The sequence below is a fragment of the Bufo bufo genome, chromosome 4 (assembly GCF_905171765.1).
Source record: "Bufo bufo chromosome 4, aBufBuf1.1, whole genome shotgun sequence".
NCBI classification, from domain to species: Eukaryota; Metazoa; Chordata; class Amphibia; order Anura; family Bufonidae; genus Bufo; species Bufo bufo.
In genome coordinates, this window is record NC_053392.1 from 369,313,943 (window position 1) to 369,338,271 (window position 24,329).

At 41.7% G+C, this 24,329-nt stretch overlaps 1 protein-coding gene across 2 annotated transcripts in view; it reads left to right on the top strand.

The window, feature by feature from the left end:
- The window catches only part of LAMA2 (laminin subunit alpha 2), a 1,085,231-nt gene that overhangs the window by 1,059,752 nt on the left and 1,150 nt on the right, over nucleotides 1-24,329 (top strand). For both annotated transcript variants that reach the window (XM_040429125.1, XM_040429126.1), the window contains 4 exons: nucleotides 7,490-7,645; nucleotides 10,643-10,796; nucleotides 12,532-12,662; nucleotides 19,506-19,728. In XM_040429125.1, the coding sequence (XP_040285059.1) occupies nucleotides 7,490-7,645; nucleotides 10,643-10,796; nucleotides 12,532-12,662; nucleotides 19,506-19,728 (664 nt within the window). The remainder of the gene's footprint in view (nucleotides 1-7,489; nucleotides 7,646-10,642; nucleotides 10,797-12,531; nucleotides 12,663-19,505; nucleotides 19,729-24,329) is intronic.

Here is a 24,329-nt window from a genome sequence, read left to right on the forward strand (position 1 = left end):
GCACAAGGTACAGACAAGTCCTGAGGGATCCAAGCCTGGTTCATTTTAATAAACGTGAGCTTGTCCATGTTGGCTGTGGACAGGCTGCTGCGTCTGTCTGTAATGACGCCTCCTGCCGTGCTGAATACACGTTCAGAGAGTACACTGGCTACAGGGCAGGCCAGCACCTCTAAGGCATACAGGGCAAGCTCTGGCCATGTGGACAATTTGGAGACCCAGAAGTTGAATGGAGAAGAACCATCAGTCAGTACGTGTAGTCGTGTGCACAGGTACTGTTCCACCATGTTGTTCAAATGCTGCCTCCTGCTAACACGCTCCATATCAGCAGTTGGGGCCGGTTGTTGCGGCGAGGTGACAAAGCTTTTCCACATGTCGGCCATGCTAACCCTGCCTTCTGAGGTGCTAGCGCTGACACAGCTGCGTTGGCAACCTCTTCCTCCTCCCCTGCCTTCACCTTGTGCTTCCACTTGTCCCCCGGCGTCAGTCGGGAATGCTCTCATGAGCGCGTCTACCAGCATGTGCCTGTAGTCGCACATCTTCCGATCACGCTCCAGTGAGGGAATTAAGGACAGCACATTGTCTTTGTAACGGGGATCCAGCAGGGTGGCCACCCAGTAGTCAGCACAGGTTAAAATGTGGGCAACTCTGCTGTCATTGCGCAGGCACTGCAGCATGTAGTCGCTCATGTGTGCCAGGCTGCCCAGAGGTAAGGACAAGTTGTCCTCTGTGGGAGGCGTATCGTCTACGTCCTCCGTATCCCCCCAGCCACGCACCAGTGATGGGCCTGAGCTGCGTTGGATGCCACCCCGCTGTGAACATGCTTCATCCCCATCCTCCTCCTCCTCCTCATCCTCCTCCTCCTCCAGTAGTGGGCCCTGGCCTCTGCTGTTGCAAAAATTCTCTTTCTGAGCCACTTCTAAAAGACTGGCCTGAAAGTGTTAGAGATGACCCCTCTTACTCCTCCTCCTCCTGGGCCACCTCCTCTTCCATCATCGCCCTAAGTGTTTTCTCAAGGTGACATAGAAGTGGTATTGTAACGCTGATAACAGTGTCATCGCCACTGGCCATGTTGGTGGAGTACTCGAAACAGCGCAACAGGGCACACAGGTCTCGCATGGAGGCCCAGTCATTGGTGGTGAAGTGGTGCAGTTCCGCAGTGCGACTCACCCGTGCATGCTGCTGCTGAAACTCCACTATGGCCTGCTGCTGCTCGCACAGTCTCTCCAGCATGTGAGAGGTGGAGTTCCACCGGGTGGGCACGTCGCATATGAGGCGGTGAGCGGGAAGGCCAAAGTTACGCTGTAGAGCAGACAGCCGAGCGGCGACAGGATAAGAATGCCGGAAGCGCGCACAGACGACCCGCACTTTATGCAGCAGCTCTGACATGTCGGGGTAATTGTGAATGAATTTGCAGTATATATTAGAGGGTTTTTTCACCCCAGTAACCAAAAAGCCGTATTTCTGGCCTTAAAAAGACAGTCACTTATGCACGTCTTATCCGAGATGTGCAGTATATCAGAGGGTTTTTTCACCCCAGTAACTAAAAAGCCGTATTTCTGGATTAAATGTGAAAGTCACATATGCACGTCTTATCCCAAATGTGCAGTATATATTAGAGGGTTTTTTCACCCCAGTAACAAAAAAGCCGTATTTCTGGCCTAAATGTGACAGTCACTTATGCACGTCTAATCCCAGATGTGCAGTATATATTAGAGGGTTTTTTCACCCCAGTAACCAAAAAGATGTATTTCTGGCCTAAATGTGACAGTCACTTATGCACGTCTTATCCCAGATGTGCAGTATATTAGAGGGTTTTTTCACCCCAGTAATCAAAAAGCCATATTTCTGGACTAAATGTGACAGTCACTTATACACGTGTAATCCCAAATGTGCAGTATATATTAGAGGGTTTTTTCACCCCAGTAACCAAAAAACCGTATTTCTGGCCTAAATGTGACAGTCACTTATGCACGTCTGATCCCAGAGGTACAGCATATTAGAGGGTTTTTTCACCACAGTAAGCAAAATGATGTATTTCTGGCCTAAATGTGACAGTCACTTATGCATGTCTAATCCCAGATGTTCAGTATATCAGAGGTTTTTTTCACCCCAGTAACCAAAGAGCCTTATTTCTGGCCTAAATGTGAAAGTCACTTATGAACGTCTTATCCCAGATGTGCAGTATATCAGAGGGTTTTTTCACCCCAATAGCCAAAAAGATGTATTTCTGGCCTAAATGTGACAGTCACTTATGCACGTCTAATCCCAGATGTGCAGTATATTAGAGGGTTTTTTCACCCCAGTAACCAAAAAGCCGTATTTCTGGCCTAAATGTGACAGTCACTTATGCACGTGTAATTCCAGATGTGCAGTATATATAAGAGGGTTTTTTCACCCCAGTAGCCAAAAAGATGTATTTCTGGCCTAAATGTGACAGTCACTTATGCACGTCTTATCCCAGATGTGCAGTATATTAGAGGGTTTTTTCACCCCAGTAATCAAAAAGCCATATTTCTGGACTAAATGTGACAGTCACTTATGCACGTGTAATCCCAAATGTGCAGTATATATTAGAGGGTTTTTTCACCCCAGTAACCAAAAAGCCGTATTTCTGGCCTAAATGTGACAGTCACTTATGCACGTCTTATCCCAGATGTGCACTATATCAGAGGGGTTTTTTAACCCCAGTAACCAAAAATCCGTATTTCTGGCCTAAATGTGACAGTCACTTATGCACGTCTAATCCCAGATGTGCAGTATATTAGAGGGTTTTTTCACCCCAGTAACCAAAAATCCGTATTTCTGGCCTAAATGTGACAGTCACATATGCACGTCTAATCCCAGATGTGCAGTATATTAGAGGGTTTTTTCACCCCAGTAACCAAAAAGCCGTATTTCTGGCCTAAATGTGACAGTCACTTATGAACGTCTTATCCCAGATGTGCAGTATATTAGAGGGTTTTTTCACCCCAATAGCCAAAAAGATGTATTTCTGGCCTAAATGTTACAGTCACTTATGCACGTCTAATCCCAGATGTGCAGTATATTAGAGGTTTTTTTCACCCCAGTAACCAAAAAGATGTATTTCTGGCCTAAATGTGACAGTCACTTATGCACGTGTAATTCCAGATGTGCAGTATATATAAGAGGGTTTTTTCACCCCAGTAGCCAAAAAGATGTATTTCTGGCCTAAATGTGACAGTCACTTATGCAGTATATATTAGAGGGTTTTTTCACCCCAGTAACCAAAAAGATGTATTTCTGGCCTAAATGTGACAGTCACTTATGCATGTCTAATCCCAGATGGGCAGTATATTAGAGGGTTTTTTCACCCCAGTAACCAAAAAGCCGGATTTCTGGCCTAAATGTGACAGTCACTTATGCACGTCTACTCCCAGATGTGCAGTATATTAGAGGGTTTTTTCACCCCAGTAATCAAAAAGATGTATTTCTGGCCTAAATGTGACACTAACTTATGCATGTCTTATCCCAGATGTGCAGTATATCAGAGGTTTTTTTTTAACCCCAGTAACCAAAAAGCCGTACTTCTGGCCTAAATGTGACAGTCACTTATGCACGTCTACTCCCAGATGTGCAGTATATTAGAGGGTTTTTTCACCCCAGTAATCAAAAAGATGTATTTCTGGCCTAAATGTGACAGTCACTTATGCATGTCTTATCCCAGATGTGCAGTATATCAGAGGTTTTTTTTTTAACCCCAGTAACCAAAAAGCCGTACTTCTGGCCTAAATGTGACAGTCACTTATGCACGTCTACTCCCAGATGTGCAGTATATTAGAGGGTTTTTTCACCCCAGTAACCAAAAAGCCATATTTCTGGCCTAAATGTGACAGTCACTTATGCACGTCTTATGCCAGATGTGCAGTATATCAGAGGGTTTTTTAACCCCAGTATGCAAAAAGATGTATTTCTGGCCTAAATGGGACACTCACTTATTCACGTCTTATCCCAGATGTGCAGTATATTAGAGGGTTTTTTCACCCCAGTAACCAAAAAGCCTTATTTTCGCCTAAATGTGACAGTCACTTATGCACGTCTTATCCCAGATGTGCAGTATATCAGAGGGTTTTTTCACCCCAGTTACCAAAATGACGTATTTCTGGCCTAAATGTGACAGTCACTTATGCACGTCTAATCCCAGATGTGCAGTATATATTAGAGGGTTTTTTCACCCCAGTTGCCAAAAAGATGTATTTCTGGCCTAAATGTGACAGTCACTTATGCACGTCTTATCCCAGATTTTCCAATATATTAGAGGGTTTTTTCACCCCAGTAAGCAAATAGATGTATTTCTGGCCTAAATGTGACAGTCACTTATGCACGTCTAATCCCAGATGTGCAGTATATTAGAGGGTTTTTTCACCCCAGTAACCAAAAAGCCGTATATCTGGCCTAAATGTGACAGTCACTTATGCACGTCTTATCCCAGATGTTCAGTATATTATAGGGTTTTTTCACCCCAGTAAGAAGAAAGATGTATTTCTGTCCTAAATGTGACACTCACTTATGCACGTCTAATCCCAAATGTGCAGTATATTAGAGGGTTTTTTCACCCCAGTAAGCAAAAAGATGTATTTCTGGCCTAAATGGGACACTAACTTATGCACGTCTACTCCCAGATGTGCAGTATATTAGAGGGTTTTTTCACCCCAGTAACCAAAAAGCCGTATATCTGGCCTAAATGTGACAGTCACCTATGCACGTCTAATCCCAGATGTGCAGTATATATTAGAGGTTTTTTTCACCCCAGTTACCAAAAAGATGTATTTCTGGCCTAAATGTGACAGTCACTTATGCACGTCTTATCCCAGATTTTGCAATATATTAGAGGGTTTTTTCACCCCAGTAAGCAAAAAGATGTATTTCTGGCCTAAATGTGACAGTCACTTATGCACGTCTTATCCCAGATTTTGCTGTATATTAGAGGTTTTTTTTACCCTAGTAAGCAAAAAGATGTATTTCTGGTCTAAATGTGACAGTCACTTATGCACGTCTTATCCCAGATGTGCAGTTTATTCGAGGGTTTTTTCATGCCAGTAAGCAAAAAGATGTATTTCTGGCCTAAATGTGACAGTCACTTATGCACGTCTTATCCCAGATGTTCAGTATATTATAGGGTTTTTTCACCCCAGTAAGCACAAAGATGTATTTCTGTCCTAAATGTGACACTTACTTATGCACGTCTAATCCCAAATGTGCAGTATATTAGAGGGTTTTTTCACTCCAGTAAGCAAAAAGATGTATTTCTGGCCTAAATGGGACACTCACTTATGCACGTCTTATCCCAGATGTGCAGTATATCAGAGGGTTTTTTCACCCCAGTAACCAAAAAGCCGTATTTCTGGCCTAAATGTGACAGTCACTTATGCATGTCTTATATCAGATGTGCAGTATATCAGAGCGTTTTTTCACCCCAGTAAGCAAAAAGATGTATTTCTGGACTTGCAGACATGCAGATAGCCTGTGCTAGTGCACTATCGTTGCATAAAATGGCTGCTGATTATGTATTGATATTGACAAACTGAAGTAAAAAAAGTTCATTTTCAGCAGTAGTTGGCTCAGGGCAGGCTTAAAAAAATTGTGCAATGCACCCACAAAACACATTTGCTGTAGATCGCTGAGTAAAAAAAGCAGTTCTTGATAAGATTTCTCCCTGAACACCGAACCCAAACTTTTACGTAAATGTTCGGGTCCGGGTGCTGAAAAACCTAAAGTTAATGAATGCATGCGTGATAAAAATAGACGGCACATGAATGCCATCTGTGAGGTCCATTTAAAAAATAAATATCCATTTTTAGCATCCAGAACATGGAAGAGTAAACATCACTCATCTGAGTCTGGCCTCTCTGGTACAACTTCTGAATATGTGGTCATTGAAATTACTAGAGCTTTTCTTAGAAAGTTGCATCTAGAGGCAGACATATAGTATTTTATGTGCAACCAGTGCAGCTGCACAGGGTCCCAAAAGGAAGGGAGGCCCATTGTTATTTTAAGAGTTGATTTCTGCAGCTAGTTAATTTCATTCTCAGTTATTTGTGAATTTTTTGAGAGATATTATGGTGCTCTATAATAAGTGTAGAAGCTTATATACTGGTTTTTGTGCCACCCTAGTTGTAAAGACAGAGAGAGGCAGAGAGGCATGTGACACCATTTTTTCAAAATTACTGTTGGTCTTGGCTCCTAAATTAAACCAATTTGATTAAATCTACATCAGCAGATCATTTTTACTGGAATGAATGAAGTCAATAAATATCCATCCCTAGGTAGGCTATAATATGCATATAAAGTATATGCATATAACAGTACATGGATTACAGATCCAGCTTGGGGAACAGAAAAACTGGTATTTTCTGCTAACAGCAACAAGTCATATGCTAGCATAGGTGTAAACTGAATCTATCTCTAACAGGTTCTTCCAAGGTCCTCATATTATTTCTAGCCCTGAGGTATTAGGCCTTGGGTATGTCTGCAACTTTGACATCACCTCATACACCCCTGAAGATCAGCTTTCATAAGCTGAGCTTTGTTTGCTCGTTGCCGTTGCTATTTGTTTACAGACAGTACCTCCAGGATGAGGTATATGTATAATAATATAGGGTATAGTTTGTATGTATCCCTACTTTATTCATAGACAAGTTGGAAGTGAATAATTATTGCTGTCCTGGCAATGCACAACCTGAAAATTTTTCTTCAGACCTTGGATTACTACCGAGAATATATTACAGAGATTTAGCACTAAACAGTAACAGTTCCTCTGTAGTTGATGTAAAATCTGTTCCTTGCTAAGCACAAGTATAGTGGAATAATGGGTATTTCCTATCAACACCATTATAATGATTCCAAAACTGACTTGCAGTAAAATAAAATCAAGACTATTCCAGAAGAGGTTACATTGTTTTATGACATTAGCCAGCTCTGGTGGTGGCCTATCTACTTTGCATCACATAAAATTAGAATGTGAAGGTTGCAAAAGGTGATATGTAATAGAGTGTACAATTCCCCTTGTCTAAATGAGGAATAACTCCTATGAATTAGAATCAAGCATGTTTATTGATTTTTTTTTATTTTTTATAGTAGTAGCATTTCATTAAGCTGTGTCTTCTGACGGTCTGCGTGAAGGGTAAACAGGGCCAGAAAGGGTGTAAATTATTATACTGTTATTGTGTTATTGCGCTTGTTATCCTTAGGCTACTTGTGCAGTCAGCATTAGGCTTAGGTAATAAAATAGGACATTGTTTTTTAAGGGAATGGAATAGTGTTACTGATGTGTCATATAATTCATTTAGCACAAGGGAAAATAATCATGTGATCACAGCTTTTGTTAAACAGCTTAACGTAATGAAATATACAGTAAAAGCATCCAAAAATCCAAGACCATGTAAGAAATTATGTGTTAAGGGGAATTATTTTACTTACTTCCAGTCTAAGCAAAAATCTCTGACTATTATTAAATTTGCTTTCCTCCAAGATAAACATATTCAGAACAAAGCAGACAGGATATCTATTTGTCGATGGAATTGCAAACAGTACAAACAGTCCAAAGAAAGCAGACATTCTGGATGTGGTGGGCATGCTGTACGTTGGCGGATTGCCTGTTAATTATACTACCAAAAGAATTGGACCGGTAAGACCATAGTCTGATATTATATTTTCTTTGTGCTTTATTGCGCACGCTGTTGATCCGACTATTTTTATTACATTTTAAGCAGTGACTGTGAGAGCAAGATTTTTAGAGTACATTTGATTCTTGTTATTTTCTACAGTTTGTTTCAAACTCTGCATTTTCCTGTTTAATGGCTTGCAGCATTAACACGTAAATTGGTCTTGAATTTTTCATGTTATTGGTAGTCATATAATTTGTTGTATAATTTACTATATCGGATTATTCCGCATATGATTTATATTTTCCACAAAAATATGTTGCAAGGGACATAAGCTTTTCATTTTCCAAAAATATGTTTCATGGGAACACTTCTTCAACATCTGCATAGTGTGGACACTGGGGCATATTTGTCTATAATAACCTAAAAACAACCCTAAACATTTTTAGTCATTTATTTCTTGTTGAAATGTATCGTATTTTTCAACATATTAGCTAGACTATACAGAGTTTATGTCTAGGTAGGGATTTAAAAAGCCATGAACTCCACCCACACCCCCTTGTCCCTACCCACATACGCAGGTGACAGCCCGCAACTTGACAGAAGTCCCTCTCTTACTAAGTGCAGGGGAGTATGGAACAGTAAAATACAATGATAAAGGCACAGAGTGGATAATGGACAATAAAGTACAAGGGAACCAGAGCAGTACTAACACTGAGACACAAATGTACAAGCCGAGATCAATACCAAGAGGATTCAAACAAATCCCAAATCAGAAACCAGAAATCGAGGTCATACCAAGCCAAAGGTCACACAAGGAAGTCATGTCAAAGTCCAAATCATCAGGCAAATGGGTTAGTAAGGTAGCAAGCAGAGGTCAGAAATCCAGAGGTCAAAGTAAGTATAACTAGGGTTAGTGTGGTACAGAAAACAATCATAGGAACTGTGGCCAGCAGTAGCCTGGGTAAAATAGGCTGTGCTTTCTGTAATGTGTCCCATGTCATGTGACTGATGACATCACCACGCTGGACAAGCCAGTGCCACATCTCATTGGGCAGCACTCCTGATTGAGAGGTTTCTGGCCAGATGCCATGGACACAGGATGCCAGCGGTGCGGCTTGCTGGGGAGAGCGACTGCCAGCAAAGGTTATAGATATGACAACAATGCTGGTGGAGCTGTTTGCAGAGGAGCGCGCCCACTGGCCTGCAACAGTTTACATTTACAGTACAGACCAAAAGTTTGGACACACCTTCTCATTCAAAGAGTTTTCTTTATTTTCATGACTATGAAAATTGTAGATTCACACTGAAGGCATCAAAACTATGAATTAACACGTGGAATTATATACATAACAAACAAGTGTGAAACAACTGAAAATATGTCATATTCTAGGTTCTTCAAAGTAGCCACCTTTTATTTTGATTACTGCTTTGCACACTCTTGGCATTCTCTTGATGAGCTTCAAGAGGTAGTCCCCTGAAATGGTTTTCACTTCACAGGTGTGCCCTGTCAGGTTTAATAAGTGGGATTTCTTGCCTTATAAATGGGGTTGGGACCATCAGTTGCGTTGAGGAGAAGTCAGGTGGATACATAGGTGATAGTCCTACTGAATAGACTGTTAGAATTTGTATTATGGCAAGAAAAAAGCAGCTAAGTAAAGAAAAACGAGTGGCCATCATTACTTTAAGAAATGAAGGTCAGACAGTCAGCCGAAAAATTCGGAAAACTTTGAAAGTAAGGGCTATTTGACCATGAAGGAGAGTGATAGGGTGCTGTGCCAGATGACCTGGCCTCCACAGTCACTGGACCTGAACCCAATCAAGATGGTTTGGGGTGAGCTGGACCGCAGAGTGAAGGCAAAAGGGCCAACAAGTGCTAAGCATCTCTGGGAACTCCTTCAAGACTGTTGGAAGACCATTTCAGGGGACTACTTCTTGAAGCTCATCAAGAGAATGCCAAGAGTGTGCAAAGCAGTAATCAAAGCAAAAGGTGGCTACTTTGAAGAACCTAGAATATGACATATTTTCAGTTGTTTCACACTTGTTTGTTATGTATATAATTCCACATGTGTTAATTCATAGTTTTGATGCCTTCATAGTCATGAAAATAAAGAAAACTCTTTGAATGAGAAGGTGTGTCCAAACCTTTGGTCTGTACTGTATATTGTACCTAGGTGAGAGAGGTGTATTGTAGGCTAGGGATAGCTTCTCTGTTTGTGGGAAAAAAATCTATGCAAATTAGCATGTCTCATATCTGATGGAATGAGAAAGACTTAGCTAGTCAGGGAAGGAAATCTGAATATGTCTCCCAGAGACCCAAGGATATGCAAATTACCTTTGCAGCAGAATAATATATTTGCACAGATTTTTCCCGAAAACCAAGCACAGCATTGCCTGCCCTACAATGCTATTTAAACATACTAGGTGCTATCCATAATGAAAAAGAGTAGCCACCAGACATAGCATATATGTTTCCCTGAAACCCAGAGAAGAATATTAGTGTCTCTCTTTCTTATTCACCCGAAATACAAAAAAAATTGTTAGAATCCAAGTTTTGTTTTTTATTTTAGAAAATTCGGGACAAATTGCAAATTGAAAGAATCAATTTGATAATTTCTAATATATAAGCCCTAACCTTGAAATGTACTGACATTTTGGCGAAGCTTTACTAATACTGGCTAATTTTTAGGTAGTGTAAACTTAGACTAGACTATTTCTAAAATGTGCCAGATTTGTGGCTGATGCTGGATGATAAATAGATTGTATAGTCTATTAGTTGGCTTACTTAATGCCAGAAATGCATGACACACTGTTGCATTGTGAACTAAGCCACATCTTGTCAGACGATTAAAAGAAAGTGTCTAAAACAATGGGATGCAAAGCATGTATGCCAGCTTTCTGCTGCAGATTACTCCAGAATTTGCGCACATTTTGATTTAGTAAATCTCTCCGACTGCATTTATACTGGTTATAGGCTATAGCATTAACATGAACATTTCCTTTTTTTTGTCTCCTTTCAGGTTCTCCATAGTATTGATGGCTGCATCCGGAATTTTAGAATGGTAGAAGGAAATACAGACTTTAATAAACCTACCTCTAGCTTTAACGTTGGTTCATGTTTTGCAAATCCTCAGAAAGGAACATATTTTGACGGATCAGGATTTGCAAAGACAGGTAATTGGTTTTATATACCATATGTCAGTAATATTTTATTACATTGAGGCATGCAAGAGAAAAAGTGGCCATTTTTTAAAAGACATTCTTCATAATCCTTAAATGTGGAATCTTTATTGTGGTCGGTCAAGCAGCTAGGATGAGCCATAGGGATAAGGAGACACTAATATCTATTAACACATATGTGTATCAAATGTTCAAATATTCAATTGCACTACTTTTCTGGGCACATGAGATTCATGCATACAATACCCATCAGTATTTGGAATCATTGCACTCTTTATTGGACCAATATATATATATTTCTTCCCAGGTTGCATTTTTGGAGATTCCTCTCTTTTAGGCCTAGTTCACACGAACGTTTTTTTTGCGAATGTACGGGCCGTTTTTCTGTGTTCCGTATACGGAACCATTCATTTCAATGGTTCCGCAAAAAAAACGGAATGTACTCCTTATGCATTCCGTTTTCGTATTTCCGTTTTTCCGTTCCATTTAAAAATAGAACATGTCCTATTATTGCACGGAAATCACGTTCCGTGGCTCCATTCAAGTCAATGGGTCCGCAAAAAAAACGGTACACATACGGAAATGCATCCGTATGTCTTCCGTATCCGTTCCGTTTTTTTTGAGCCATCTATTAAAAATGTTATGCCCAGCCCAATTTTTTCTATGTAATTACTGTATACTGTACATGGCATACGGAAAAACGGAACGGAAAAACGGAAAGGAAACGGAAACACAACGGAACTCAAAAACAGAACAACGGATCCATGAAAAACGGACCGCAAAAAACTATAAAAGCCATACGTTCGTGTGAACTAGGCCTTAGGGGCGGACTGGAACTTAAAGTGGCCCTGGAGTAAAACCTATTGGCCCCATGTTGTAGGTGGTGCCAAACTAACAGAAGACTGGGCAACCAGGGCCAACACATGTAGGATGGGACAATAGAAGTAGGTGGGGTGAGCAATATGGTAGTGCAGAACAAAATACAACCTAAGCAAAACCAAATACCACAGTGCAGCACAAAATACTGCCACCCGTGTCGCAGAATGAAACTGTACCATCGTCCTGAGGGTGGCAATACCGTTGAATTTAGGAGGGCACCTACAGAAACTGACCAGTTGCATGAGTGCCTGATGCTCCTACATTAATTAATGCTAAAAGCATCAGTTCTTTCTGTAACTGGCTGGCGGCCATGAGGAGGGCTTGGTCAGCCCCCTGGGCATCAGCCAACCGGGAAATTTCCATGTAGGGTCTATGGCCAGTCGACCCTGCTCTCTTTTACTCATGCATCATGCTTGTGCAGTGTGACTCTAGTGTAGACTGAATTGCAAACACATAGGGACTCTGCAGCCACCGTTTACTATACTGATCAGATAAGAATATGCAGTCATTTTAAACGTTCTGAACAACCCACTGCAATTTCAGTGTGAAAGGTGGTAGTTCCAGCCTGTAGTTTTATGTCATCAAGCTTTTATTCCAAACCAGGTTGCCAAACTTACTAGTACATATATTCAATGTCATGTTCAATTTCATTTCCTTTAGCTTGAAACATTTTGAGAGATTGGTCAGGGACGTACAGACTTCTCCATATGGAGTACATATATTTTACTGGGAACCTCATGACATGTAATAAGAAAAAGGACAGATTTTTCTGTTTATTAATACTATATGTTACTATTTAGCATTGTGTCTATTGAAAAATTATTTGGTTTACTGGATTTCTGTTTTTCAGTGGGAGCTTTTAAAGTAGGTACAGATCTGTTAATAGAATTAGAATTCCGAACAACCAAGACTAATGGTGTTCTTATCGGTATCAGTGGCAAAAAGATGGATGGACTGGGCATTGAAATGGTGGATGGTAAAGTAAGTGACATATCTTTACTCACAAATGCGTAACTATAAAATACTGTTTCATCCTGAATTTACAATTAGATCTAAATCATCTGGTATTCTTGAATCTGGTCTTTGTACAGTAGATGAATATTTTCTTCATGGGTTCTTAATTTCATTAAAGGAAGTCCTATCTCATATAATAAAGTAAAATATCTAGAACATAAACTATTCTGCTATACACACTAAAATGTAATCCATTGCATCTAACAGATGCCATATTGTGAAACATTATGGGTTATCAGATGGACATTCCAGATTACTAAGCTTTTTTAGATGAGATAATTATGATTTTATTTTTTTATTTTTTTAATCCATTTCAGGGAAAATCGATTCATTACCACGAAGCACGAGGAAATTCGGCTTTGCTGTGAATCTAATTTTCCCAAAATCTTTCACTCCACACTAGTTATCTGCAACAAGCTGGTTCACAGCCCCTCCCCTCTGCTCTAAGTGACAGCTGTAGCATCCAGCCAGAAGACCATTACAGCTGTCACTCAGAGCAGACAGAGTGGACTTTACAGTAAAGCTCCACCTCCAGTGTACTTAAACAGGTTTTCCTGGATTTTTATATAGATGGTGTATCATCAAAATCCGCCGTAAATATCAGATCGGTGAGGGTCCAACACCACGTACCCCCACTAATCAGCTGTTACCAAGTAGCTCTAGTGCCAGGTGCAGTGCAACAGTAACCAGCTCTATCCACTACACATAATGGATGGAGCTGTGTTGTTCCAGTCCCTTTATCTGACACTGGAGCTACTCAGGAACAGCTGTTTGTTGGAGTTGTGGGGGATTCAGACTCCTGCCAATCTGATATTGATGGCCTATCCTGAGCATAGACCAGGGATGGCCAACCTGAGGCTCTCCAGCTGTTGCAAAACTACAACTCCAATAATGCCCGGACAGTCTACAGCTATCAGCCTACAGCAGGGCATGGTGGGAGTTGTAGTTTTACAACAGCTGGAGAGCCGCAGGTTGGCCATGCCTGGCAAAGACCATGAATATAAAAATCCTGGAAAAACCCTTTAAGCGGCAGAATCTGGCAGAATAAATGATCCTATTCTCAGTACTCTTAATAATAAAAGCTCCACAAAAAGGTATGTTCTATGTTCCCCAGCTATCTAGTGCAGTCAGAAGTTTACCATGGTCAAAACTGCAAACAGATTCCGTTTAAACAGACAGCTATTCATTTAAAATAACGCTACTGTCACAGCGGACGGGATCTCAGATACACAGATAAACCAACAAACCAGATTCTAGGCGAGAAGCAGGGGAAGGGTCACCTCCTAGCAAATCCATGACTTCTCTCCCTACCCTGCTAAGCCCACATTCAGACCTTGATGGTAGGAATAATGTGTCCTCGTGCATGGGCTAAAATACCCTAGAATCCCTGAGATGGTGAAAAGGGGAATAGGAGCAGCCTGCTCCCTAAGAACCTGGAGGGGACAGAAGACACACAAACCACCTAGACAGCAAACAACAAAAACAGAAACCAAACTTATCTGATCTGAGCTGGAACAGACAATCCTTCCTTCCTTGCTTCCAAGGCCAGACTGATTTCTATAACCCGCTCAGAACACTGGGATTGAGTGAGATTTAAACCAATGACCCCACCCAGTGCACCTGAAGGGAGGCGGATCCAGCACGACTCCAAAACAAAAAACTAAACACGTGCTGCTATTCTGGCCGACCTCCGCACATAGTCAGAGCAGGGCATGACAGTACCCCCCCCCCCCCTTCTACGGGTGACCTCCGGACACCCCGGACCAACCTTATCCGGATGGGATCTATGAAAAGCCCTCACCAGTCGGCTGGCACTGACATCCAGCGCCGGAACCCACATCCTCTCCTCAGGGCCGTATCCCCTCCAGTGTACCAGGTACTGAAGGGAACCCCGAAGAACTCTAGAGTCGAGAACCCTGGAGATCTCGAACTCAAAATTTCCATCGACCAGAACAGGAGGAGGAGGCAATGGTTATGGTTCCACCGGTTTCACATATTTTTTCAGTAAAAACCTGTGGAACACATCATGGATCCTCCAAGTCTGCGGAAGATCCAGCCGAAACGCTACTGGATTGATCACCGCAGATATTTTGTACGGACCAATAAATCTTGGACCCAGTTTCCAAGATGGCACTCTCAATTTAATATTTTTAGTGGACAATCACACCAGATCACCCACACACAGGTCCGGACCAGTCACACGTCTCTTGTCAGCCATTCGCTTATACCTCTCACCCATCTTCTCCAAATTCCCTTGGATCCTCCGCCAGATAGAAGACAAGGCAAAAGAAAATCTCTCCTCCTCTGGCATCCCAGAGGAACCAGTCCCAGAAAAGGTACCAAACTATGGATGAAAACCGTATGCACCAAAAAATGGCGACTTACCCGTAGTCTCCTGCCTACGGTTATTCAAAGCAAATTCTGCTAGGGACAAGAATGAGGACCAGTCCTCCTGATTCTCAGCAACAAAGCACCTCAAGTAGGTCTCCAGGTCTTGATTAGTACGCTCTGTCTGTCCATTCGACTGCGGATGAAAAGCCGAAGAGAACGAAAGTTGAATGCCAAGCCGAGAACAGAACGCCCTCCAAAACCTGGAGACAAACTGTGTGCCCCTATCAGAGACCACATCCGAAGGAATACCATGCAATTTCACAATATTATCAACAAAAATCTGCGCAAGAGTCTTGGCGTTAGGCAGACTAGTTAATGATATAAAGTGAGCCATTTTACTGAAACGGTCAACTACCACCAAAATTACTGTTCTCCCGGAGAAACTCGGCAGATCCATGATAAAGTCCATAGACAAGTGCGTCCAAGGACGAGACGGAATAGACAATGGAAGAAGTGAACCAGCCGGTTGAGTATGAGCAACCTTTGACCGAGCACATGTTTCACAAGCTGCCACGTAATCCTCAATGCTCTTACGTAACCCTGACCACCAGAACCTCTGGGACACCAGATCACAGGTGGATTTACCACCAGGATGTCCAGCAAGGACAGTATATCGTGATGCTCCTTGAATACCTTGTATCGCAGTCCTTAAGGAACAAACAACCTCCCTGGGGGACAAGAACCAGGAGCCCCCTCCTGGGCTCCCAACACTTCCATCTCCAATTCGGGGTACAGAGTGGAGACCACCACCCCATCAGCCAAAATCGGAGCAGGATCCTCTGAATCACCTCCCCCAGGAAAGCTGTGAGACAAGGCATCTGCCTTGACGTTCTTAACCCCTGGGCGAAAGGTAACCACAAAATTGAACCTGGTAAAAAACAGTGACCATCTGGCCTGTCTAGGGTTCAGACACTTGGCAGATTGCAGGTAAGCCAAATTCTTATGATCTGTATATACTGTAACGGGGTGAGACGCCCCCTCCAACCAGTGACGCCATTCCTCAAAGGCCAACTTGATAGCCAGCAACTCTCTATCACCAACATCATAATTCTTCTCGGCGACCGAGAGCTTCTTGGAGAAAAAAGCACACGGGACCCATTTGCCAGGAGATGAACTTGCGACAGCACCACTCCAACCCCCACTTCTGATGCATAAACCTCCACCACGAATGGCTGAGACACATCAGGCTGCACCAGAATGGGAGCAGACGCAAAACACTCCTTAATAGCCGAAAAGGCCTGCAATGCCTCATCCGACCAGACAGAGACATCGGCGCCCTTCTTAGTCATATCAGTGAAAGGTCTTACAATGGTAGAATAGTTCGAAATAAATTTTCTATAATAATTAGTAAACCCCAAAAACCGCATCAAAGCTTTCTGATTCTCTGGTCGGTGCCATTCCAGAACCACTCGGACCTTTTCGGGGTCCATACGAAAACCAGAGTCAGAAAGCAGATATCCCAAGAACGGAAGCTCCTGCACCGAAAACACAAATTTCTCCAATTTGGCATATAATTTATTCTCCCAAAGGATCGTCAAAACCTGTCTCACATGATCCTGATGGGTCTACAGATCAGGAGAGTAAATTGAAATGTCATCCAAGTAAACCACCACGAACCTCCCCACCAAATGATGGAAAATGTCATTGACGAATCGCTGAAATACCGCTGGCGCGTTCGTTAACCCAAGAGGCATAACCAGATTCTCAAAATGACCCTCGTGCGTATTGAAGGCCGTTTTCCACTCATCCCCCTCCTTGATTCTGATCAGATTGTAGGCCCCTCTCAAATCCAACTTGGAGAACACCTTGGCTCCAACAATCTGATCAAAAAGGTCAGAGATCAAAGGCAGGGGATATGGATCCCGGACCGTAATACGGTTTAATTCTCGAAAATCCAAACAAGGTCTCAGCGATCCATCTTTTTTTTTTACAAAGAACAAACCTACTGCCACCGGAGACTTAGATGGCCTAATATGACCTTTTGCCAAACTTTCGCATGACCTCACTTTTGGGTTGAGAAAGATTGTAAAGCCGAGACTTTGGCAACTTAGCCCCTGGGATGAGATTAACTGGACAATCATAGTCACGATGAGGGACAATTCCTGAGCCCCACCCTCCGAAAAGACATCTGCAAAATCTGAGAGATACTGAGGTAAAGCCGTAGTGGACACACCAGAGATAGATGTGCCAAGACAATTATCCGAACAAAACTCACTCCAACCAATGATTTGTCTCGCTTGCCAATCTATAATTGGGTTATATTTAGTCAACCATGGTAACCCCAAAACTATAGGAGCCAGCAAATCCTTCATGACAAAATAAGACATAATCTCAACATGTGAATCACCCACCCTTAAGTGAATACCATGAGCAATATGAGTGAGACTCCTTTGAGAAAGAGGGGAAGAATCAATTGCAAAAACCGGAATATCTCTTTTTCTAAAGTGCAAGTACTTAGACCCAGATTTTGAAGAAAAAGAAAGTCAATTAGGTTTACCCCAGCACCACAGTCAAGGAATACTTCAACAAAAAATTTTCTTGAGTCTAGCGCCACCATAGCTGGAAGGAGAAAACGGGTATTACAGGGAGCTTGCATACCCGCCTGCTCCACCACACCATTCATGCTACCAAGAGTCAGGAAAGTTTTTTTTTCTTTTTCTCTTCCACCTGCGGTTTAACAAAAGGACAAGCAAAAATAAAATTACCACTTTTCCCACAGTAGTAACATAGTTTGTGCAATTTCCTAAAGTCTCTACTACCAGAATGGCAAGAAACCTGACCCAGCTTCATGGGTTCCTCCCCTACCCCAGAGTTACCTGTAACATCACCCTGGGAAGCAGTAGGGACGAAACCACAGAAGGGATCCCTTGCGCGGAGGGAGCCCTACCTCTTTCTCTAATACGTCTATCTAACCATACTGCCAAAGACATTGCATTCTCCAAAGAATCTGGTTACTCATGAAAAGCAAGGGCATCTTTCAATCTCTCAGATAACCCCTGACAAAACTGACTACGTAACGCGGGATCATTCCACTCTGATTCGGTAGCCCATCTCCTAAACTCAACACAGTAAGCCTCTGCAGTATGTTCACCCTGTAATAAATTATGTAATCTCGATTCCGCCATCGAGACCTGATCTGGGTCATCGTAGATTAATCCCAGGGCCTTAAAAAATTCCTCCACCGACCGGAGGGCCCGAGAACCGGGCGGCAGAGAAAAGGCCCAGAATTGCGCGTCCCCTTTAAGCAGAGAAATGATTATACCTATCCTCTGACTTTCATCACCTGACGACGATGGACGCACCCGAAAATGCAATTTGCAAGACTCTCTAAAATGGATAAAGTCATCCGTACCCCCTGCAAATCTATCAGGAAGAGCAGCTTTAGGCTCCCCACAAATTTGACCTGCACCTGATGCCAGAGCATTCTGGCACCGTGTGACCGAACCACGTAGCTCCGCAACCTCTAGGGATAGCCCCTGCATGCGGTCAACTAACGCATCAATTGACGCCATCACAAAACCGCTGAGCAATGACAGTCAAAGTATTGGCGGGTTATAATGTCACGGCGGACGGGATCTCAGATAGACAGATAAACCAACAAAACAGATTCTAGGCGAGAAGCAGTGGAAGGGTCACCTCCTAGCAAATCCATGACTTCTCTCCCTACCCTGCTAAGCCCACATTCAGACCTTGATGGTAGGAATAATGTGTCCTCGTGCCTGGGATAAAATACCCTAGAATCCCTGAGATGGTGAAAAGGGGAATAGGAGCAGCCTGCTCCCTAAGAACCTGGAGGGGACAGAAGACACACAAACCACCTAGACAGCAAACAACAAAAACAGAAACCAAACTTATCTGATCTGAGCTGGAACAGACAATCCTTCCTTCCTTGCTTCCAAGGCCAGACTGATTTCTATAACCCGCTCAAAACACTGGGATTGAGTGAGATTTAAACCAATGACCCTACCCAGTGCACCTGAAGGGAGGCGGATCCAGCACGACTCCAAAACAAAAAACGAAACACGTGCTGCTATTCTGGCCGACCTCCGCACATAGTCAGAGCAGGGCATAACAGCTACATTTTCCCTTCTACGTTTGACCAACCGCATCCTCCTCGAGTGTAATTTTTGTGGTTGCTGAAGCCTTTTTGGCAGTGATCAGCTAGTCACAAGGCCATCTTCAGTATTAAAAGGGTTGTCATGAACCATGTTTACTATTTTAATAAACTAAGTTTGTAATTTTCAATATACAGTATTCATTTCATGCAACAGATATTGTTTTTGTCATTATCCACAGAATAGGACAAGTTTTGTATTATTCTAAGATGGACCATGATTTAGGAAAATATAAATACGGTATATTTAGCTAGATTATGTTTATGTGTGCTAACATATGCAATTTCCCTCACTTTTCCCTTAGCTTCTTTTCCATGCTGATAACGGAGCCGGACGTTTCACTGCAGTTTATGAACCTGAGGTGCCAGGTAGCTTGTGTGATGGACAGTGGCACAAAGTGACAGCAAATAAAATAAAGCACCGTTTAGAGATGATTGTTGATAACAAAAAAGTAGAAGCCTCAAGTCCAAATGCTGCATCCACATCAACGGACACCAATGATCCAGTTTTTGTAGGAGGATATCCCGGTAAGTACTTCTTAGCTTCCAGGTGCTAATAGTTATGCATAAACCAAGATGGTGTAAAGTAATCAGTATAATCTTCATAGAACTTTTTTGAGTTTCCAACTTTTGGTGTGTGTTTTTCATTTGACAAATAATAAAAAAAAAAAATGCTGGACTTGCAGACTATGCAGATTCTAGAAAGATTGAGCTCTGAGTAGATTACAGAATTTTTGCATGCACATGAAGACACTTCAGAACACGTCAAGGCTGCCCCCTTTCCCCCCTATTATTTATACTAGCTCTGGAACCCCTTTTATCCATAATACGCTCTGACGCTGGGATCAAAGGGCTAGACCTTGGAGGTCACACCCATAAAATTGCGGCATTCGCCGATGACGTCATGATAATGACCACTAACCCTAAAACCTACCTCCCTAAAATTCAGGAACACTTGAAGACATATAGTGCCCTCTCCAATTTTAGGATTAACGAGAATAAATCCATCATCTTATGCACAGGTATCTCTCCCCAACTCAAACTCTCTCTAAAAGTGAACTCTCCTTTTAATTGGTCGTCCCCTAATATAACATATCTTGGAGTAAAACTTAGCCCTAATACCTCAGATCTCTTTTCACTAAATTATATCCCCTTAAGAGCTTCAATGTTCAACGCCATAGATAAAATCAACAAAGCGGTTCCAACTCTTTCATGGTTCGGTAGGAAAAATCTCCTCACATCTCTCATTATCCCTCGCCTTACATACCTCCAACAAGTTCTCCCCATTCCAATAGCCAAATCTTACTACGAGTCCCTTAGACAAAAATTCAGAGCTTTCCTATGGAATGGGAAAAAAGCTAGACTCTCTTACTCCTTCCTGTCTAAATCCCGCACGGTAGGCGGCATAGGTCTCCCAGACCCAGAACTATATGGAAAGTCCATCTTGCTTTCTAGGGTTATAGACTGGCTCAGGAATTCAGAAAACAAATCATGGGTAGCGCTAGAACAATGCATTCTAGGTTTGCCAACTAGAGCTCTATGCCTGGGTTATAGTACCCCACCTAATATCAACCTTCAGAATTTCCCAGTAATAAAAGCTACCTTAGAAGCCTGGAAATGGCTGAACCAGTCCCACTCCTCAGTCCCTTTTCCATCCCCCCTCGTCACGAGAAGTGACTTACTGGGCCCAGCTTCCACTGGACTGCGCCACTGTACCTCTAATCTAGCTAGATTATCCACAATACAAATCTCCAACCTCCTCGAAGCTCAAGGCATACTACCTTCGACGGAAGCCCTGAAAACCCTATTAAATCCACGTGCTTGTGACTTCACTCTTATATCACTCGTAAAAACTTTTATCCAAAAAAACAATGCAAAGGGTGAACTTTTACGCCCGTTAAATTGGTTTGAGGCCTTACTCTCTGTTCCTAAACCCCCTAGAAAGCTCATTTCACTAATCTATAACAAACTAAAAACACCCCCCTTGATTAGTAAGCCATCATTCATTAGGATGTGGGAAAAAGACACAGGGATCGATATTCCGTTCTCACACTTACCTGCACTCCTGGAGACGCCCCATAAATCCTCCAGATGCACCCGAATTCAGGAGAATGGGTACAAAATTCTGTCTCAATGGTATATCACCCCGATCAAATCCTCACGCTTTTCCAAATCTTCCTCTAAATTGTGCTGGAGGTGCCAAGTGGAAGAAGGTTCGTTCCTTCACATTTGGTGGCTTTGTTCCCCAATAAAAAACTGGTGGTCTGATATCTTTCAGATATCTAATCATATTTGCGCTACGGCGGTAAGTGCAACTCCTTATGGTGCCTTATTATCATATTTTAATGGGAACACCACTCCCTCCCCTCCACCTCTCTTTAAACAACTAATAATGGCTGCCCGCCTCTTGATTCCTAAATATTGGTTACAATCTAGTGTGCCTATGGTGGAACAGTGGAGACTAAAAGTGGACCAAATATACCGCTTCGAAGAAATGGCTTCTTGGGAAGCTCGTAATCATCCGACTTTCATTAAAAGATGGGCCCCCTGGTCAAAGTACAGATTTCTTAAAACTTAACTTCCAGAAGGCCTAATGGGTATGAGTCTCTTATTATCAATCCTTCTCTGTGATTCCATGGCCACATGATTTGGTACCCCTCAGGTGCGACTTTTGTGTTTGAGATGTAAAAATTCTCTAATTTTTATAATTTTGATAATTTTATAACTATCATACCCCCCCTTAAGGGTAGCTATTGTTAGTCCCCTACTCTAGATTGCGTGACTACCTCCCTTTCTGAGAAAGCACTAGTACAACGAGTGCTGACAGTCTTGCTGTGTCACCCTATCAACACTATACCATCCTGTGTTCAAATAATTGCAGCCAATGAGCTATCAACATATATTTTCATTAACCATAGCTCTTTTAGATGCCTCCATGTCTGATATCGATTGTTACACCTTTGTTGTTGTAATTATTATACTATGTACTTATGCACCATTATTAGTGTATTGCTTACATTGTATATTTTCTGAATTAAAAAAAAAAAAAAAAAGACACTTCAGAACACATGCCATCATCGGAGTATTCCATTCATTGCAATGGTACTGTAGTGCTCACGTAGTCTGAGATCTTAATGTCTACAAGTCAAGAATCTATCTTTTCCATTAAAAACTTGTCAAATGATTTTTAATTGTGATCCTTCCATTTAAAGTTTACTTTATAGAACTATTGTCATGCAATTTTTTTTTTTACATTTTGACATATACATTTTCTACAGTCTAAATATATATTGCATAAATGTAGAGAATTAATTCATTGTAATCAGTCTTTTGATCCCTGCCCTATTGTAAAATATAACCTTCTTTCTATAAAAAAAACTTTGTTTTTCTCATTTCCTTCCTTTTTCAAGAACATATTCTTCCTGCTGCATGATATAATTTTCAGTGACCTCAATACTATAATAATGACATTCCATGAAAGGTTACCTTGAATTAAAACCAGTAATATAAGCATTCTTTCAAGAGCTGAATTTCATCAGAAAGCTTCAAACTATGAAACCTACATTGTTAAGGAAAAAAAAGTAACATGGTAACCGTTATAATAATATGGAAGAGAAGGAAAGAGTTTTAGCAGACATCATTCACAAGGAAATTGACATGAAAGAGTAGTTGATTTGTGAGAGTTAATGTGTGAATCAAGCACAGTAAGGTCAGCAGCATTATACTGGAAAAGTGCAAAGTGAATCCTAGGAAAATTTACTTTCCAGATTGATTACTAGTAGCGATTTGGTTATTGTCATGTTCAAATAAGGTTTGAAATACATCTATGGAGAAAATTTTAATTACTGTAGCCATAATGCTTATGATGGCTCTCTTAATTTGCGAGTGGTCCTTCAGAATGAAGTGCAATTTCTCAAAGAACGAGTTTCTTCAAAACTTAGCCTATATTAAAATACTACTAAATATATGTACAATGATACCTCAAAGACAAAACATGAAAAATTTAAATACTAGTATGCAAATACAGATTCATCTACATATGAAACGTTACCACTTAGAGCCACAATCATTGAATTTGACACTATAGGCTTAAAGGTATATTGGCTTCTTACACCATCACACCCAAAAAAGCATGGTGTAATGGCACTCACAAGTCAGTTGGTCGCAGTGATAGCTCCATACTTTATGGTGTATCTGGTTTCCAAAATGGTTCTTCCCAGATGAGGTAAAAACCTGTGGTGAGCAGTGGGGGCATACGGTTTAAGCAAGTGCTAGGTTTGACCTGTATTCTAAGATACTTACCTTAGCAATTCCTTAACTGTTGCATTCTAACTGCAGGGGTATTGCCCCGACAAGGATACTCCTGCTCCTTGTGGTATGGCCCTGTGTGATCCTGTTTAAGACTGTCCCCAGATGTTTCCCCTCTCATCAGGGGACTTCAAGTAGGAAAATAGGAGATGTAATTACACATATGTCCTGCTCCCTTTCATGCCATTATGGTAACCTATGGTGTCTGACTATGGCTCTAAGTGGTATGGCTCCAAATCCTATAGAGGTTCCTGTATTTTCTGAGAAGTGTATTATCTCATTTTTATTGTTGTCTTTGGGGTATCAGTTTGTGGCGGTATTTTTATAATTGCTAAGGGAGTCAATTATGACCAGATACACGCCACTTTTGCTGTCTTACATTTAGAAGCTGTGCTGGATGCACGGAATTTATGTAGAGGCGGGCACCTCTACATAACTTCTGCATCCATCACCCGCTATAGGGCTTATTAAGATCGGCGTCTAAAACACCAGTCTTAATAGATGTGCCCCTAAGTTTTTAAGTCACTAATTTTTTGAGAACTTTGATATTAAGAAGCTCCCTTTGCAGATAGGATAACAACTTGAATTCCACCAAAATGAACCCTAAGGCCTCATGAACACAGTAGTAATGTATGCAAGGGGCCTGTACTCTCTGTGTGCCACAGCATGGTGCACTGTACTGCAGCCTACCATAGTAAGGGTGGGGGGGGGGGGGGTAGAATGCTTCTGTAACACAGGTCAATGTAATTTACCACTTTTATTTTGACATGATTCATAGAGAACATCATAAAATGCGACCATATAAAACAGAGGCATATGGA